Raw genomic sequence first — 18,158 nt, forward strand, 5'->3', positions numbered from 1 at the left:
GCGTGAATTTTGTGCATAGTAGTTAAATAATATTCCAAAGTGAGCTCATTGTCATATGAAGCACACCTAAGTATAAACTAATGGTTAACATTTGTCTAGAATTTCCTGCCAAATTTGAGTCTGCATAATACATTTCTTCACTCAGACTACAGTAGTCCATAAGAAAGATAAATTCAACTTACACCATAAAAGTAAGTGCTAAGTTTCATAATTAAGCAATTATTCAGTTAATTATACAGTGACTGTTATACTGTTTTACACTGGGTTATACTAGATATTAGAACAATGAGGTTGAATGAAATATATTCCTGCCCTTAAGAAGCTTATACTCAGCAATTTAAAGCCAGCTAATGTTTCCTATACAAATTGGCAGTTTCAACAAAATTGAAGGGAGGAAATTAATGATGTTTCAGGAGGAGTATCTGAAAAAAATATTTAAAAATCCAAGTTTAGTTTTCAGTATTCCTGTCATGTAAGTTATAGCCTCTTGAATCCTACAGGTTTCTTTTTCTGAAACTAACGGATACAGGCAGTCCTCCGGTTAAGTTGGACTCGATGTATGTTGTTTCATGGTTATGTCGCCATCTTCCATTTATTTATAAAACAAAAACAGAAACAAAAACTTCAGTCATTTTGACGTATGTACATATGTGCTTTATGTTTTTTTATTATTTATTTTCTACAAGTAAAGGTTAGGAATTGTTATCTTTGCTTTAAATTTTTGTTTTGTTTTGTTTACTATTTCACTTCTTACTGCTGTGTATGTGCTCCATGTGAGTGACGTAGGTGCTTAAGTAGGTGGGTTCCCACTTACAGTGAAAATCGCGTTAAGTCGTGCTGTAGGAACGGATCTCTGACGCAACTGACAACCTACCGACCTACTGTATGCAGTTACCACAAGCTCTGACTTGCTCTCTTACTATATCATTACAACACATTTAATTCGAAGTATAAATAAAATTTTACTATTGTATCTCCTTGAAACCTGGAAAATGACCACCAGGTCCAGCTGCCTGCTGTCAAGAAAGCCAAACTTGTGAGACAGGTCTGGTTGACTAGGAAAGGAGGTTTATTCAGGTGTTGACAACCTGAGTAGATTGGGCAGGTTTATGCCTTCAAAACCATCTTAGCATCTCAGTGTAGGCAAAGATTTTTTTTTTTTAGGATATATTTTACTGATTTCGGAGAGGAAGGGAGAGGGAAAATTAGAAACATCAGTGATGAGAGAATAATTGATTGGCTGCATCCTGCATGCCTCCTACTGGGGATTGAGCCTGCAATAGGGGTATATGACCCGGCCAGGAATAGAACTTTGATCTCCTGGTTCATATGTCAGTGCTCAACCAGTGAGCCACACTGGCCAGGCCAAGCAGTAGTTTTTATAAGAAGGGATAGGGAAAACAGAACAATGAAATCAGAGAGTGGGGCTATGGTGTGCAAGGAGTGTTCTTGTTTGTTATGATATGGATCTTAATGTCCACATACTGAAACTGCAGTTGGGTGATCTGTTTCAGTCAAAGCTATGGTCAGGGCCATTGCTTGTAGAAGCAGGAACAGGAGCTCCTGATGCCTGCAATATGTTTGTATGGAAACTGTCAGTATGTGAGTTCTTTTTATCAGCTGGATAGTACATTTTATTCTAAATCCATTTCATGGCCAGAGTAGTTTAAAATTTATTCTCTGTTACATGCTGATGTACTTTACTATTTTTGTGTTTGTCTACATTATGTAGTCTGTTTAGTTTTTATTCTGAATTAATGTATGTGAATTTAAATTTTTTAGATTTCCTTTATTTGCACTGGAGGTAAAATATTTCTCTGTAAGCATCATTTATCCATTTTAACTTGATAAATGTGAAATTTGATTGTATGGAGAAAGACGGATGATTTTTGCTATGGGGTAGGAAAGATGAATAGCAGTCTAAACAGTATCTTTCATGCTTAGATAATAAATATTATTCACAGATTCTTATAGAATTTACTGGTACTTGTTTCCAGTCTGGAATTGGCTTCTGCACCAGTTTTTAATGTAGTAGAGCCATCATTTTACTTATAAAATCATCTATTTAGATGTTGGATGAACAAGTTGACCAAAGAGTAAGTTTTCTAAAGAGTACTTGGTTTGCTGTTTGTTAGGTATAATCTCTGTTCCTTTAGCACAGTCCTGGAGAAAGCATCTGCCCCGGCAGCCTGTGAAAAAATTGGGCAGGAATTGTGGCTGGTGCTCAAGCATCACACCCGTTGGTGTATCTTGAATTTTGAGCTTAAACTTGTTTGTCCAAAAGGGCCAGAACACAAATGTTAAAAATGTATAAAGTGTTTTGTTCTTCTCATATTTGTGTTGAGCATGGTGATAGCAATTAATTGTGTATTGGAGGAAATTTGGACTATATGTATTCACATACAAAGAAGACTTATTTTCAAGGGCAGAAAGCTTCACTGATTAAACGATATAGATTCTGGCTGTTTTGCTGTTAACCTTTTTCTACTTGTAATGATTTTCCTTTGATCATTTGCTGTGTTCTTAAGGTTGCCTTTGAACAGCTCTATTCTTCATATTGAATATCTGAGATTTCTGTTCATCTACTTTATTGTCTCCTGGTATGTGTCTTTCCCTTCGAGTTATGGCATTGCTGACATTTATTCCACTCTTTGTAATTATCGTTTTGGCTGCTCATTTTACTGAATTTTGGCTCTGTAGACTTTCTCGGTCTCAGTCCTTGTGCATCATCAGTCTGCTGCTGCCCTTGAGGAAATCTTCAACTATCCTAAATCCAGCTAGAAGTTACTTTAAAAATAACTAGTCTCATGTAAGTTTTCTTTTTGATAACTGGGACAAGAGTAACAAAATGAGTTTTAAAGTATTTGTTTTTCAAATGATTAAAATTGAGTCTGTGATCTAACATCTAAAGAGGTGTATCTTATGTAGATTTGCTTAAACCAAAGTTTAAGGAATAGTATTTCTGAAGTAGACAGATGCATTTGGAACATGGAGAATATTCTGAGCCAGTTTTAACTGTGTACTTTTGTTTACTGGTTGCATGAGGTACACGTGAGAAGGCAAGTGTTTTGCACTTGGGTCAGTTACTATCTCCTTTGTAGAACTGTTCTTTTCCAATCACTTGTTTGGCAAATGCAGTGGTAATTGATTAGTCATCTTGTTTGACCTGTTAGAGCACATATGTCAAACACAAGGCCCGCGGGCCAAATCCAGCCCACCAGGCCTTGCAATGTGGCCCGCACCGCGCTGTCATCACTGCACTCCGCTGTCAGTTTATGACATTGTCAGTTTATGACTGTTCAGTAAACCATTCGGCCCGCGATTTAGGCTGGATTTTAGATTTTGGCCCCTTCTCTGATTGAGTTCGACGCCCCTATGTTAGAGCATTTGACTCAGTTGGTCACTCTCCCTGTTGAGATAATGCCTTCCCATACTTTCAGAATGCCACTTATGTCGAAAATCTCTTTTTCTTCTACTTCACTACTGGCTTTTCACTTTATTTCCTTAACCTACAAATTGAAACCTACAACTGAAATGCCCCTATCAGTTCCTGTATGTCATTTTTTTCTATTTCTCCACTACCCCCTAGATCAGTGGTTGCCAACTGGTGGTCCATGGGGTCCAATAGGTTGGCAACTTCTGGTTTAAGGAAACTTTTGGAGCAGCAGTCGCCAACTGGTGATCTGCGGACCACTGGTGGTCAGGTGAGGTCCAAAAGATTGGTGACCGCTGACCTAGTTGATCCATCTAAAATCTTGGTGTTTATATACTTTTGCTATGATGATCTCTTTCTTGAACTAGAGTTTCCTGTGACCAATTTTCTTCGCCACTCTTGAGAAAAATCACAAATAGATATTTCCCATTTAATATTTCCAGAAATGAACTCCTGATCTATCTTCCCAAGCCTATTTCTCCCATGGTCTTTCCCTTCTTGGTAAATGACAGTTACATTCTTTGAATTGCTTAGGCACAAAAACTTGGAGTCAGATCTTGACTCCTCTCTGTCTCTTAGAGAGATTTCTATGTGTTGTTGTGTTATTTTTAATAGTTGTATCCCTAGCATAAAGAACAGTGTTTGATACATAGTGGGCACCATAAATAGGCTTTGAAGGAATGAAATGCATGAGCTAATAAAATAGAAAGTGAACTATAATTTGATGTCCAAAGATAGAATCTTTAGTTAATCTTAAGGAGGACAGAAACTCTTTGTTTTCTTACTCTGCTCAGTTCCAGAACTGCTACTGAAGCAATTAGTAGGGCATAATGCAAATTAATGGAGATCATATGCTATGTTTTTGGAACATCAGGCAGAATATGGTGATTAATTCTTTATCACGAACATCTCACTTATTATTTCCTTACACGTCTGTTAATATCCCCAAGTGACACAGGGTAGATACTCAATAACTAATTTTTGTTAATTTCAGTTGCACAATTTTAAAAGTGGGATTTATTCTATTCTTATCTAAAACTTGTTACTCTCCTTGCATTTATATCTCTGTAAATACCACTTCCTATCCACTTGAACAACAAAGGGTGCAGGCCTCTTGTAAATTCATTTCCTCTGCCCCAGCCATCACATCAAATATGTTTTTCTCTTTATATTTCAAATGTTCAAGCCCTCCCTTAGCTGCCTATCAAAGTTACTTCTGCAATAGCTTCTTAACTTGTATCTATCGCATATATTATTGACTCTTTGCATAAAATCCTTTATGATTTCTGCTATTTTTCATTGCATCTGAATTTTCTGACTTGGCACACAAGGTGGTGCCTCATCTGACCTATCTCTGTGTCTAGCCTTATCTCCATGGCTTCCCCCGCTCACCTCTTTCCCACCCTACAAACTGCTTAGGAAATCTGAATTTCTTGTAATTCAACAAAAGAGCCCATGTCCTTGAACATGTTAATTCCTCTTCTGGCAACATCTTAATCCTCCTCTTCATCAGTCTGTCTTCCTGTTAAACCTTAGGAGTCTATGCCATTACTAAAGTGTCCTTGTTTTCACATATTTTATGTATTCCCATTATATAAAGAACATATCTCTCATAGTATGTAGCATATTTTTAATCACAGTACCTATTTACTTACATTTGGGCGGGAAACATGTCTTGTTTACTTTTGTAGTTCATGAAACTTCTTCCTTGTCTCTTGGAATTGATTTGGCAACTAGTGCTACTGGTAATGCTGTATCAGTGTGAAATGATGCGATACAACAGTATATATGTTAAAAGGAGGAACTCTTGTACATAAGTGATACTTTTCGAAAGAGGATATAAGAAAGGTCAAGAGACATGAAAACATGCTCAAAGTCACTAATCATCTGCGAGATGCAAATCAGAAGGACAATGTGGTATCATTTCACACCTGTCAGAGTGGCTATCATCAACAAGTCAACAAAGGACAAGTGCTGGTGAGGAAGCAGAGAAAAAGGAAACTTCATTGCACTGCTGGTGGGAATGCAGACTGATGCAGCCACTGTGGAGAACAGTATGGAGTTTCCTCAAAAACTAAAAATGGAACTTCCATTTGACCCAGTAATACCATTTCTAGGAATATAACCCAAGAAACTAGAAACACCAATCAGAAAGGATATATACACCCCTATGTTCATAGTAGCACAATTTACCATAGTTAAGATTTGGAAACAGTCTTAACTGCCCATCAGTAGATAAGTGGATTAAAAAACAGTGGTACATCTACACAATGGAATACTACACTGCTATATAATGGAAGGAACTCCTACCATTTGCAACAGTATGGATGGATCTGGAGAGCATTGTGCTAAGTGAAATAAGCCAGTCAGAAAAAGATAAATATCACATGATTTCACTCATTTGTGGACTGTAATGAACAACATAAATCGATGAACAAAGACAAGATCCAGAGATAGAGAAGTATTGATCAGACTGTCAAGCACCAGAGGGAAGGTAGGGGAGGGTGGAGTTAAAGGGGAGAGATCAGCCAAAGGACTTGTATGCATGCATATAAGCCTAACCTATGGACATAGACAACAGGGGGGCGATGGCATGAGCGTGGAGGTGGGGGGCAATCTAGGTATAAGGACACATATGTAATACCTTAATCAATAAAGAAAAAAGAAAAAGAAAAAATAAAGAAGGGATTCCTTAGACTTTAGTTTGATTATAGAATTTCTTATATCTGTAAGGAAATAATATCTTTTGTTTATATATTTATAGACATGTTGCATAATTATTATAAAATAATCAAAGTGGTTGTAGGTCATGATGGCAAATTTTTTGAATTGGGAAAAGGAAATTTTATAGAACTGAATTCATTTCAACTTAAGTGAATTTCCTATTTTTCCTTTTATGTTGAATTGCCTTTTAGAATGTTTCCTAGAAGTACTTTCTATTATTCTTTTCTTTCTCCTAAATTTCATGCTATTATTTCTCTACACATACCCTGTTTCCTCGAAAATAAGACAGTGTCTTATATTAATTTTTGCTCCCAAAGATGCACTAGGTCTTATTTTCAGGGGATGTCTTATTTTTCCATAAAGAAGAATACGGTACACATTTATTGTTAAATGAAAATAAAGGAAATTTATTACCTGTATACGGTACGGTAGTACGGTAGTTGTCAACACAAACCAGACAAACTGTGAATCCTACAGTATCAAGAATTTACTCATTTATTCAATGACAATCATGTCATCATCTTTTGGAACATCATCATAACAATCCAATTCCTGAGTTTCCTGGTGAATTTCTTATGACTCCATTTCTTTCAGAATCAGTGGACCAAATCTCTCATGTTTAGCAATAGCATTCTGAGACAGAGCCTAGGGGGGGCCTTATTTTTGGGGGGATGCCTTATATTTCACTCAGAAGGAAACCGGTAAGTAGGTCTTATTTTCGGAGGATGTTTTATTTTCAGGGAAACATGGTATTAAAATTCTATTTAGGTGATATTTGCTGCTAATTTTTGTGGCTTTGTTTGAGTGGCCATTAATTTTCTTCTTTTCCAGAAACTTGTTGACTAACACTGATATAATTTCTTTGAATGTACAGAAATATTATTTAAATGCTCTTTGTGATCCTTTAAATTTATACAGTATTGCCAAGAAAAACATTGTGGGTACTAGGTAATGACTATCAAGGAAGTGGAAAGCATTTTAAAGTTGACCTTTTCACATCAACTGGTTACACTTCAGTGACCATCTACTGGAAAGATTGATTCTTTTTAAAGTTTTTTATTTAAAAAAATTTTTTCCCTCCCTTTTTTACTCTCTTCTGGCACATTTTCTACCTCTACGTTAAACAGTCTTAAGTTTTGACAGTAGAAGGATACTGGTTAGATTTTAACAGTTAGATATAAAATACGACAATTACTATATATTTCAACCAGCAGGGACTGAGACCCCCCATTGGTGTCTTAATCCAAAAATGGCATTTTAAATTCATATAAACCTTGCCTTAAGGGATAGAGAAAGGACAATTTAGGGAACAGCATGAGGTTAAACATTGATCAGTAGGCCTGTTATTCTTGCTAGACTTTGGTAGAATGTAGACTAAGAAAAAATAACTGCAAAGCATACTTTTGCTTCTCTAGAGACAATCTCTCTTGCTTCCATTATATGGATTTTAGATGATGAACCATATGTTTCAGGCCAGGTTTTTAAAAAATGGAGAGGTTGAAAGTTGGAGTGTTAAACATCAAGTGAAATTTTATTTATTTTTATCATTTAAGTATATACTAAAGAATAAATAATTTTAGTTATATTATTTCTTTATGGTTTTGTGATAACAGTAATTTTGAACTTTTGCCAAAGTGTAAGAACCATTGTCTGGTAAATTTACTTTTATTAATTAATTGTGTAGTGTTCCTAATGTATTTTTGATTGTAATAACCCCATCAACCAGATTCAGGATACTTATTGACTTTGAAATCTTTGGGGCTTAGGATCTCTCTTGATGATGGAAAATTATCTTATCCTATTTTATGTGTTAGCCATTTATTTGAGATTTATAGTTTTTCAACTAGGATGTGTTCAGTTTGTGTTATATGTGTGTGAAGTGACATTTTTGAACAAGACATTAACTTTGATTAGAGTAAATTTTCTATCTAATAGTGCCAACGCCTAATGTTTCCCCACCTCTGTTCTCCCACAAGGACCTTGTACTACCTGAAAAACAAGAAACTCCACTGAAACTATAATTCTTTTTTTTTTTTTTTTTTTTTTTTTTTTTAGGTCTTTATTTTTTTTATTTTATTTTATTTTTTTTTTAAATCAATCTTTATTGTTCATATTATTACAAAGGTTCCTCATTTCTTCCCCCCTCCACCAGGTTCCCACCCCACCCTCCGCCCCCTCCCCATCCCCCATTGTCCTCATCCATAGGTGCACAGTTTATGTTCAGTCTCTTCCTCCCTCCCTTTCCCCTATAGTAAATCCCTTTTCAGATAGTAAATCTGTTACTTAGCATTTTCTCATATCAATAATACCTCCACATGCCCAATGATACACTTCACACAAAAGACATTTTCAAATAGGTCAACCAGCCTCATCCAGACCCCACCCAAGGCACTCACAGATCAACACCCCAGCGCTATACTAACTCAACACATCCAGATCTAAGCCTTCATCACTTGATTCAGCAGACCCTCAAGTTCCCGCAAAAGTTTCCAGCCATGTCTGAGAGGCAGCCGTGGGCAGGTACAGGCGAGGAGCGAGCTGTTTCGGGCCTGGCTGCTCCGGGCCTGGCCTCTGTTGCTCTGGTTCGTTCCACAACCAGCTGCTCCGGGTCTGGTCACTGCCGCTCCCGACCTAGTTGCTCTGGACTTGGCTGTTGCTGCTACAGGCCTGGCCGCACCCGACCCGGCTGCTCTGGGACCGGTTGCTCCGGTCCCGGCCGCTCCAGGCCTGGCCGCTCCCAGCCTGTCAGCCGCTGCTCCGGGCCTGGCCGCTCCCAGCCCGGCAGCCACTGCTCCGGGCCTGGCCGCACCAGACCCGGATGCTCCGGGCCTGGCCGCTCCCAGCCTGGCAGCTGCTGCTCCGGGCCTGGCCACTCCCAGCCTGGCATTCGCTGCTTTTGGCCTGGCCGCACCAGACCCGGCTGCTCCGGGCCTGGCCGCTCCCAGCCTGGCAGCCGCTGCTCCTGGCCTGGCCGCTCCCAGCCTGGCAGCTGCTGGTCCTGGCCTGGCCGCACCAGACCCGGCTGCTCCGGGCCTGGCCGCTCCCAGCCTGGCAGCCGCTTCTCCAGGCCTGGCCACTCCCAGCCTGGCAGCCACTGCTCCGGGCCTGGCCGCACCAGACCCGGCTGCTCCGGGCCTGGCCGCTCCCAGCCTGGCAGCCGCTGCTCCGGGCCTGGCCGCTCCCAGCCTGGCAGCCACTGCTCCGGGCCTAGCCTCACCAGACCCGGCTGCTTTGGGCCTGGCCGCTCCCAGCCTGGCAGCCACTGCTCCGGGCCTGGCCGCTCCGGGCCTGGCCGCTCCCAGCCTGGCAGCCGCTGCTCCGGGCCTGGCCGCTCCCAGCCTGGCAGCCACTGCTCCGGGCCTGGCCGCACCAGACCCGGCTGCTCCGGGCCTGGCCGCTCCCAGCCTGGCATTCGCTGCTCCGGGCCTGGCCGCACCAGACCCGGCTGCTCCGGGCCTGGCCGCTCCCAGCCTGGCAGCTGTTGCTCTGGGCCTGGCCACTCCCAGCCTGGCATTCGCTGCTCCGGGCCTGGCCGCACCAGACCCGGCTGCTCCGGGCCTGGCCGCTCCCAGCCTGGCAGCCGCTGCTCCGGGCCTGGCCGCTCCCAGCCTGGCAGCCACTGCTCCGGGCCTGGCCGCACCAGACCCGGCTGCTCCGGGCCTGGCCGCTCCCAGCCTGGCATTCGCTGCTTCGGGCCTGGCCGCACCAGACCCGGCTGCTCCGGGCCTGGCCGCTCCCAGCCTGGCAGCTGTTGCTCTGGGCCTGGCCACTCCCAGCCTGGCAGCCACTGCTCCGGGCCTGGCCGCACAAGACCCGGCTGCTCCGGGCCTGGCCGCTCCCAGCCTGGCAGCCACTGCTCCGGGCCTGGCCGCACCAGACCCGGCTGCTCCGGGCCTGGCCGCTCTCAGCCTGGCATTCGCTGCTCCGGGCCTGGCCGCACCAGACCCGGCTGCTCCGGGCCTGGCCGCTCCCAGCCTGGCAGCTGTTGCTCTGGGCCTGGCCACTCCCAGCCTGGCATTCGCTGCTCCGGGCCTGGCCGCACCAGACCCGGCTGCTCCGGGCCTGGCCGCTCCCAGCCTGGCAGCCGCTGCTCCGGGCCTGGCCGCTCCCAGCCTGGCAGCCACTGCTCCGGGCCTGGCCGCACCAGACCCGGCTGCTCCGGGCCTGGCCGCTCCCAGCCTGGCATTCGCTGCTTCGGGCCTGGCCGCACCAGACCCGGCTGCTCCGGGCCTGGCCGCTCCCAGCCTGGCAGCTGTTGCTCTGGGCCTGGCCACTCCCAGCCTGGCAGCCACTGCTCCGGGCCTGGCCGCACAAGACCCGGCTGCTCCGGGCCTGGCCGCTCCCAGCCTGGCAGCCACTGCTCCGGGCCTGGCCGCACCAGACCCGGCTGCTCCGGGCCTGGCCGCTCCCAGCCTGGCATTCGCTGCTCCGGGCCTGGCCGCACCAGACCCGGCTGCTCCGGGTCTGGCCGCTCCCAGCCTGGCAGCTGTTGCTCTGGGCCTGGCCACTCCCAGCCTGGCAGCCACTGCTCCGGGCCTGGCCGCACCAAACCCGGCTGCTCCGGGCCTGGCCGCTCCCAGCCTGGCAGTCGCTGCACCGGGCCTGGCCGCTCCCAGCCTGGCAGCTGCTGCTCCGGGCCTGGCCGCACCAGACCCGGCTGCTCCGGGCCTGGCCGCTCCCAGCCTGGCAGCTGTTGCTCTGGGCCTGGCCGCTCCCAGCCTGGCAGCCGCTGCTCCAGGCCTGGCCACACCAGACCCAGCTGCTCCGGGCCTGGCCGCTCCCAGCCTGGCCGCCACTGCTCCCAGCCTGGATGCTCTGTGCTTGGCTACTGCTGTTCTGGGCCTGGCTGCTCCCAACCCGGCTGCTCTGGGCCCGGCTTCTCCGGGCCCAGCCATTCCGTGTCTGGGTGTTCCTGGACTGGCCACCCTGGGCTTGGCCGCCTCTGCCTCAGGCCTGGCTGCCACTTCCCCAGGTCTGGCTGCTCCAGTGCTGGCCGTTGATGCTCTTGTTCTGGCTGTTGCTGCTCTGGGGCCTGGCCACTGCTGCTCCGGGCCCAGCTGCCACTGCCTTGTGCCTGGCCACTCTAGGCCTGGTCGCCGCTGTTCCAACATTCTGTCCCTTTTTTCTCTTTTTTTTTTTTCTTTTTTTCTTTTTTTAAAAAAAAAAAAACCAAACGCATTTATGTTGCAATGTTGGCTGGTGCGTTGAGTTCTGACTTAGTCTTTGATTTTTCAAGATCTGCTTTGTATTCTTTCTTAAGTAATTTTACTATCATTTGCTCTCACTTGATTTCTTCACATTGAGAACTTCTTTGGTTTCTTCCTCCTTGTCCTGGGAGCTCAGCAGGTTGGCCTGTGGCACCCCTTTGTTCTCTGAGGGCTCCCGCGCTGCTCCAGCCTGTTGCCGGGGTCGGCGCCGCCCAGGAAGCAGCCCCCGTCCTTGGCTCCGTTGCCTGCGCTCAGCAGTCGAAGGCTCAGGGGCACCCCCCCCCCTGGGGGCCCCGTCGCCTGGCTCCTTGCTGGCGCCCGGCTGGCCGGTGTCCAGCAGGGGCTCTTGCTCCATGTCGCGTTCCTCCAGTCTGGAGCTTTCTTTCTCCCTCCCACTAGGGGAGTCCAGGATCAGAGTCAACAGACTGTCCTCTGCGCACAGTGTGCGCGACTCCTGGGGCTCGGTCTTTCGCCGCGCTCCCAGGACTCCACCTCACAGCTCTGTCTCCCCCTGCCCGAGCCTGGGTCCCCAGGGACTGACCCAGACCTGGAGTTCGGGGCGGTCCGGACTGAGGCTCAGAGCTGCCGCCGGAGGCTTTGTTTCTTCCGGCTAGGGTAATCCAGCATCAGAGTCAACATTCAGTCCTCTGTGCGCCATGTGCGCGCGACTCCGGGGGCCCCGCCTTTCGCCGTCCCTGGGATTGTCTCCCCCTGCCGGAGCCTGGGTCCCCAGGGTCTGGCCCATAACTTGGGGCTCAGCGCTGCCGGTTCGGGGGTTCAGCCCAGGCTGGGGGTTCTATTTCCTTCCTGCTAGGGAACGCCAGGCAGCACCCAGCCCTCTCCTCCTCTCCGGCTGCGACCTCTCCGCGCGCGTGTGCGTGCGAGTGCGCCGCATGTCTCCGTACCTTAGGCTTTTTTTCAGCTCCTCTGATTTTCCTTCTGGTTTTCTCCCTCCTTCCTATTGTAGAGTTTTCAGTCAGTCGACTACCTGTAGCTCTGGGCAATGTCCACTCTACATTTTAGTTGTATTCCCTTGAAATTGTTGTGAGCTGCTGCGGCTAGGTGCATACCCGAGCAGCCATCTTGGATCCTCCTGAAACTATAATTCTTATATAATTTACTAGAGGCCTGGTGCACAAAATTCATACTCTTTGGTGTACAATTCTATCCTGTGCCCTCTTGCAGTCTGGGAGCCCTTAGGGGATGTCTGACTGATGGCTTAGGCCTGCTCCCCCTGGACATCCTTAGTGCTGCTTCACAGGCAGGAGAGGCTCCCAACACTGCCAATGCACTCGCCAGCTGTGCACCCAGCTCCTGCGTTGAGCGTCTGCCCCTTGGTGGTCAATGCACGTCAGAGACAGGTTGTTCCACCATTAATGAATTTACTAAAGTATTTTACATAAGCATTATTGCTTTGATAGATTCTCCTGTGAAAGAACATATTTGATAATATTTGGAACAAAACCTTGATGTTTTGGTTCTGTTACTCTTTTTAAATGTTGGAATACAAGTCTAACTATGGCTGTGTAATATATTGCAGGTAGCATGTATGCAGCTCATCAATGCCCTTATTACATCTCCTGATGATCTGGACTTTCGGCTTCACATCAGAAATGAATTTATGCGTTGTGGATTGAAAGAGATATTGCCAGTAAGTGCTCTGCAGTCTCCTTATTAATATTTAAATTAGAGGAGTACTTGAGTAGGGGGAAATGTAGGTAAATTACTTTCAAGAATAATTTATCTGTGAGGGAAAAAGGCTTGAATATTAAAATTTATTTTTAAAAGCTAGATAAGATTTTTGAGTAACACTTTAAATGTTTGAATGTTATAAAAATCAAATTGAGTGGTTTGTTTATTGTTTATGTTTTTATTTAATTTTTTGCATTATGGATAAAAAGTTTATCATAGTTTCTATTTGTTATCTCTAGAATTTAAAATGCATTAAGAATGATGGCCTGGATATCCAACTTAAAGTTTTTGATGAGCATAAGGAAGAAGATTTGATTGAACTCTCTCATCGTCTGCAAGATATTAAAGTTGAATTTGAATATCCTTTTGTTCTAAAATCTACCCAGATATGTAAAATTACTGCTAAATCCGAACAAACCAACCTTATTCCATAAAATAGTAAACTTCTAACTAAACAATATAAATTCAAGCCTTTGTGAATGAGGATAATTATATAAATTTTTATTATGTAATTAATATGTGATTTTTTTATGAGTACACACATAAGTAATTGGATGTTACAATATACAGTTGACTTCAGTTAGATTAGTGTCTTATGTTTTTGTGTGTAATTTGTTGGTTCTTCTTTTTTATGTTTGGTACCTCCCCTCCTTTGATGCTTCCAGCATTAGGAATTAGGGGATCATAGCCTGTTGGTTAGCTCTTGCCCTACATCCTGGGTACATACTCATATGGGCCTTTGTGAACTCTGTGGGTCTGCACATGTTTTGTTGTCCCAGACATTTGCCAGATTCCTGTCCTTCATGGAGGCTTCTCCCAGACCCAATACTGTAATCAACAGCCAGCTGCCCATTGTACTGTCTTCCAGTAGCATCTTGACTCTAGAGAGGGAGATTGGTTAAATTGTAGAGGAGAAGCCAAGAAGTGTTGGGTTGTCATTTACATACAATTCTCTCTACTCTCAGTTCTAACTAACCTTGTTTGATTACAGGTTGGTATGCATGATGCCTATTTTAGGGTGAGATACACAATAATCTTTAGAAGTCTTACAGAGCAGACTCTGTCATATTATTTCAGTTCAGTGTAAAAGATAAATAAATCCACATATTCCTTAATTAATTTACTGAAGCATATGATGTTTACAACATGGTGTGGAGCACAGTTAAGGAAACTAGAGCAGAGAAATATTTTATTTCTATTCTTCAGCATCTTTTACTCATTCGAAATGATTGTTTTATAAGGTAAGAGGAAGTTATGTTCTAATGTTTTATTTTACTGATAAAATTCTATTAATTGTGAAATTCACCCGATGTTTGGTTTGGGCAAGCAAATAATTTTAAAGTTTTTTTTTTTTTTATCATAATACTCATTCATAGAATGTGATGTTTCATCTGGGCATATATTAAGATAGATAATGGTAAAATGATATTACTATTATTTTTTTAAGTTCCAGTGCAGTCTTGTTTATACCTTTTCATCTGAATAAAAATGCAAACTAGCAACAAAATACTAATTTATCATGTGATGGATAATATTTTCTGGTTAGTGTTTAGGTGGCAGAAATGTTGATGAGTTTCTTTTTATAAGTTACATGAAGAGCACTTAAATTTTGCTTTTATTAAGTAGGTAGACAGTGCCTTAATACTATTGGTTTGCTTAACATTGCTCATGTATTAGAAAAGCAAGACAAATGACTTTTAATCATTTGTCTTAACCATCTTGACCTTATTAACACATTGCTTTTCCTGTTTATACCTTACCTATATGTAACTATATGTGGACATTAGCACCTGACTTGTCTGGCTTGCTATGAAAATGAAATACAGTAATATGGGTAAAACTCCTAGCCAAATACCTGGCACCTGCTGTGTGCTCAATAAACGTTCTCAATATTCTTTTTTTGCTTTTATTAGTATTTTATGAGGGAAGTTGAGATCTTTGACTATAAATCCATTTATGTTGCCACCAATTATAACTTTGCTGAAATTGCATTCTCAAATACCGTGAGTCTTGAAGGATTTGCTAGAAATTTCTCATTTAGGCCCTGTCCTCTGGGTGTATTATTTTTGTTCTTATAAAGAGGTTATGCATTTATAACAAGATTAAGTTAGAATTATGTCCATTCACATAGCATTTTTGTCATACATTCATTTTCTTATTTACACATAGGAAAATTGACTCTCTTTGGTGTACAATTCTATGAATCTTGTGGTCTTACCTTCTTTTTGGTATTATTATCTCAGATGGACCTAGATTTTACATTTCAGAAGTCTTCCAATATCTGAACATATTTTGTTTATTGAACATTAGAAACTATTTTTATGAAATAGTTTAATTGAAATAAACAATTCATTTAGTTTTTTAATAAATAGATTAGGTGCTGAATAAATGGATTTCAGAATGCAAAGTAATCTCATTTAAAAGAATCTATATATAAAAGGCTAGGTGTCCATCCGACTGGTAGCTATGATGCGCACTGATTGTCAGTGGGCAGGCACTCAACTCAGGAGCTGCCATGGCACACATTGGTAATTTAAAAATAAACAGCACCATGGACTTGGCTCTGACAAACCAGCACTCGGCTTCCCCCAAGTGGGACACAGGCCCTGCCACCACCCCAGAGCAAGACCATACCAAATTGCAGCCAATACTGCCAAGACCCATGGTGCAAAATGAGACCCACAGCCTAGCCCAGCCCAGCCCAGAAAAGGTCACTGTGGGCGCCAGGTAATGACATCACTTAGCAACGCTGATTTCATCTACCTAGCAACTAGCCTTCTTAGAGTTTCTTCAGGAATCTGACTTGCTTTATAGCCAGGTGCAAACATTTTACAGTTTAACCAAATGTCTGTGAAGCATTTGAACGTGCCTTCTCTCATTTGATCCTCACAGAAGTCCTAGAGTAGGTAGATTGGAGACTCCGTGGAATCCTATTTTATTTTCATTAGCCAGAAAATGGATATTTAGAAAGTTTAGAAATTTGACCCAACTGAAGAGAAGTAAGAAATGGTGGACCTTGAAAATAACTTCAGCTTTTCTCACTGTGCAGAATATAGTCAAACACTGCTACAGTTAAATATTTTATCCTTTGTTCTCCCTGTATAATCTACAATAATAATCTGTTTTGTATTAATATTTACTACTGTGTTGCTGACAATTACCTGAGAGAGAAGTTGGGGTGCTTCACTGGGCTGGAAAAAGTTTAGCTAAATCAGAAAGCAGGTCTAATTAAGCAAGTTTATATAGCGAAGTTGGCTCGCACATTTTCGATACATATAAAGCTCTTGCTGGCGCCAATCACATGTGTTTGTTTTGATCTGCCATTGTCAATCATGAATTCGGTTGACACTTTTATTATAGAGAAAGGGCGAATTGCGATATTAAAATATTTCTAATTAATTTTTTTTCAATGTGTACAAATCTGTGCACTGGAACACTAGTTAGTAGATAAGAAAATTAGAATATTTCTTCACTTTTACATTTAGAACATAAGGAAATTTTATTGTAAGGGATCTTGATTGGAGGTGGTATACCAAGGAAGCCCTTGCCAACCAAGAAAAATAAATTCAGTATGATAATTGGAAGGTGGAGGAGGAGCTCAAATTCAGTACTGCAACAAAAATTAGTGGCTTTCCATGTGTAGAATACTATGCTAGCTGAGTGTGCATAGGAGATAATTTCTGATATTCTGTAAAAATATTACAGAGAAAGTGAATATGATTTTAAAATATCTTCTAATAGGGCTTTTTATCAGTATATAATAACAGTTGTGTTAGTCTCTTAATTAAGGTTTTCCCATATTCCTCTGACATACACTAACTTATTGATATCACTTATAGAGATTATTTTCTTAATTACATTTCTGGAAATCAGATGTATATTATTCTCTGCTAGTTTTGCCTTGCTGAAAGAGTTTTTGCCCAAAATTTCAGCTATATCATAAACGAGCTCATGGTTGGGTGTGTGGAGGAGGGAAAATAATAACTGAACTGATTTTTCTTTCAATGTCATAAGTAGCTCGTTGTGTCAATTAAAATATTATTGTTATTGAAACAGCATTAGAATAGCATTGAATGAGTAAAAAAAAAAAATGGAAGTGGATCATCTAAATTTTCCATAGATACAAATATGTGTGCAATTTATGTACCTTAAGTGTGATTATGGCTAAAATATTAGAGAGTGAGAAATTATTTTTTGAAAGCAGTTGATAATACCTTCTTGTTTTGTTTGTATCCAGAAATGGTGACTTGAACATTTTTATTTTGATAATTAATGAGCAATAGTCTTTTTGCTAATGTTAAGCTGTAGTAAATCTTATTGTTGGTACTCTCCCTCACAGAGCACACCTGGGCCTTCTCCCACCGCCAGGCATGTCACCATTACCTTCCTCCCTCCCAAGCTCTAAGGGCCCTTCCTTTACCTGTGATTTTACCAAATAAATGTTCCCTTGTAGTTAGAGTCTTGGCTCTGAATTATTTCCTAGCCATAACTCAAGTACTTAATTAAAAAATATATATATATCATGCAATGGATGGTTTATTATGTGTAGGGTAAGTTGGTTAAGGGCAGTTTACAGAGAAGGAAAGCCCAAGTTGCTAGAGAGGCCATCATATAGATGGTAAAGGAAGTTTGGAGAGGAAATGTATGCAAAAAGACATCGAGGGAAGAAATTAGTTATTGGGGTGGAGAGTAGCTGGGGATGGACTGTACCTTATTAGAATATTGCCCATCCTGTCTATCACTTTAGTTTGTTTTGTTTATGTAAAGTATTCTATATGTTTCTTTCACATGTGTTGGCTTGAGTTTGAAGGGATGTTCTTTAGCTTATTATACACATTGAGTGGACTGGACTGTAATCAAACATGAACCTTTTTGGGCATTTTAGTTAATTTTTTGGACAAAATTGTTATACTAAATTTTTCTAGCTTTTTTTGACTAAGAATTATTTATTTGAATATTGTATATAAGTCATAGTATCATTTGTTAATTTGGTTCCATATACATTCTAAAATGTATGGTTTGAAGAACTTTCGAGAGAAAATTTTAGAAATTTGCTTTGTTTTATTCATGTTAGTAAAACAAACCAATGGTAGCTATTTCAG

General features: G+C 42.5%; 1 protein-coding gene across 3 annotated transcripts in view; it reads left to right on the forward strand.

Moving 5' to 3' along the window:
- DIAPH3 (diaphanous related formin 3) overlaps positions 1-18,158 on the forward strand; it is a 479,703-nt gene that overhangs the window by 142,786 nt on the left and 318,759 nt on the right. For all 3 annotated transcript variants that reach the window (XM_084876736.1, XM_084876737.1, XM_084876738.1), the window contains 3 exons: positions 12,905-13,015; positions 13,296-13,414; positions 14,181-14,297. In XM_084876736.1, the coding sequence (XP_084732862.1) occupies positions 12,905-13,015; positions 13,296-13,414; positions 14,181-14,297 (347 nt within the window). The remainder of the gene's footprint in view (positions 1-12,904; positions 13,016-13,295; positions 13,415-14,180; positions 14,298-18,158) is intronic.

The sequence above is a fragment of the Pipistrellus hanaki genome (genome assembly GCF_964339955.1).
Source record: "Pipistrellus hanaki genome assembly, chromosome: 3".
NCBI classification, from domain to species: Eukaryota; Metazoa; Chordata; class Mammalia; order Chiroptera; family Vespertilionidae; genus Pipistrellus; species Pipistrellus hanaki.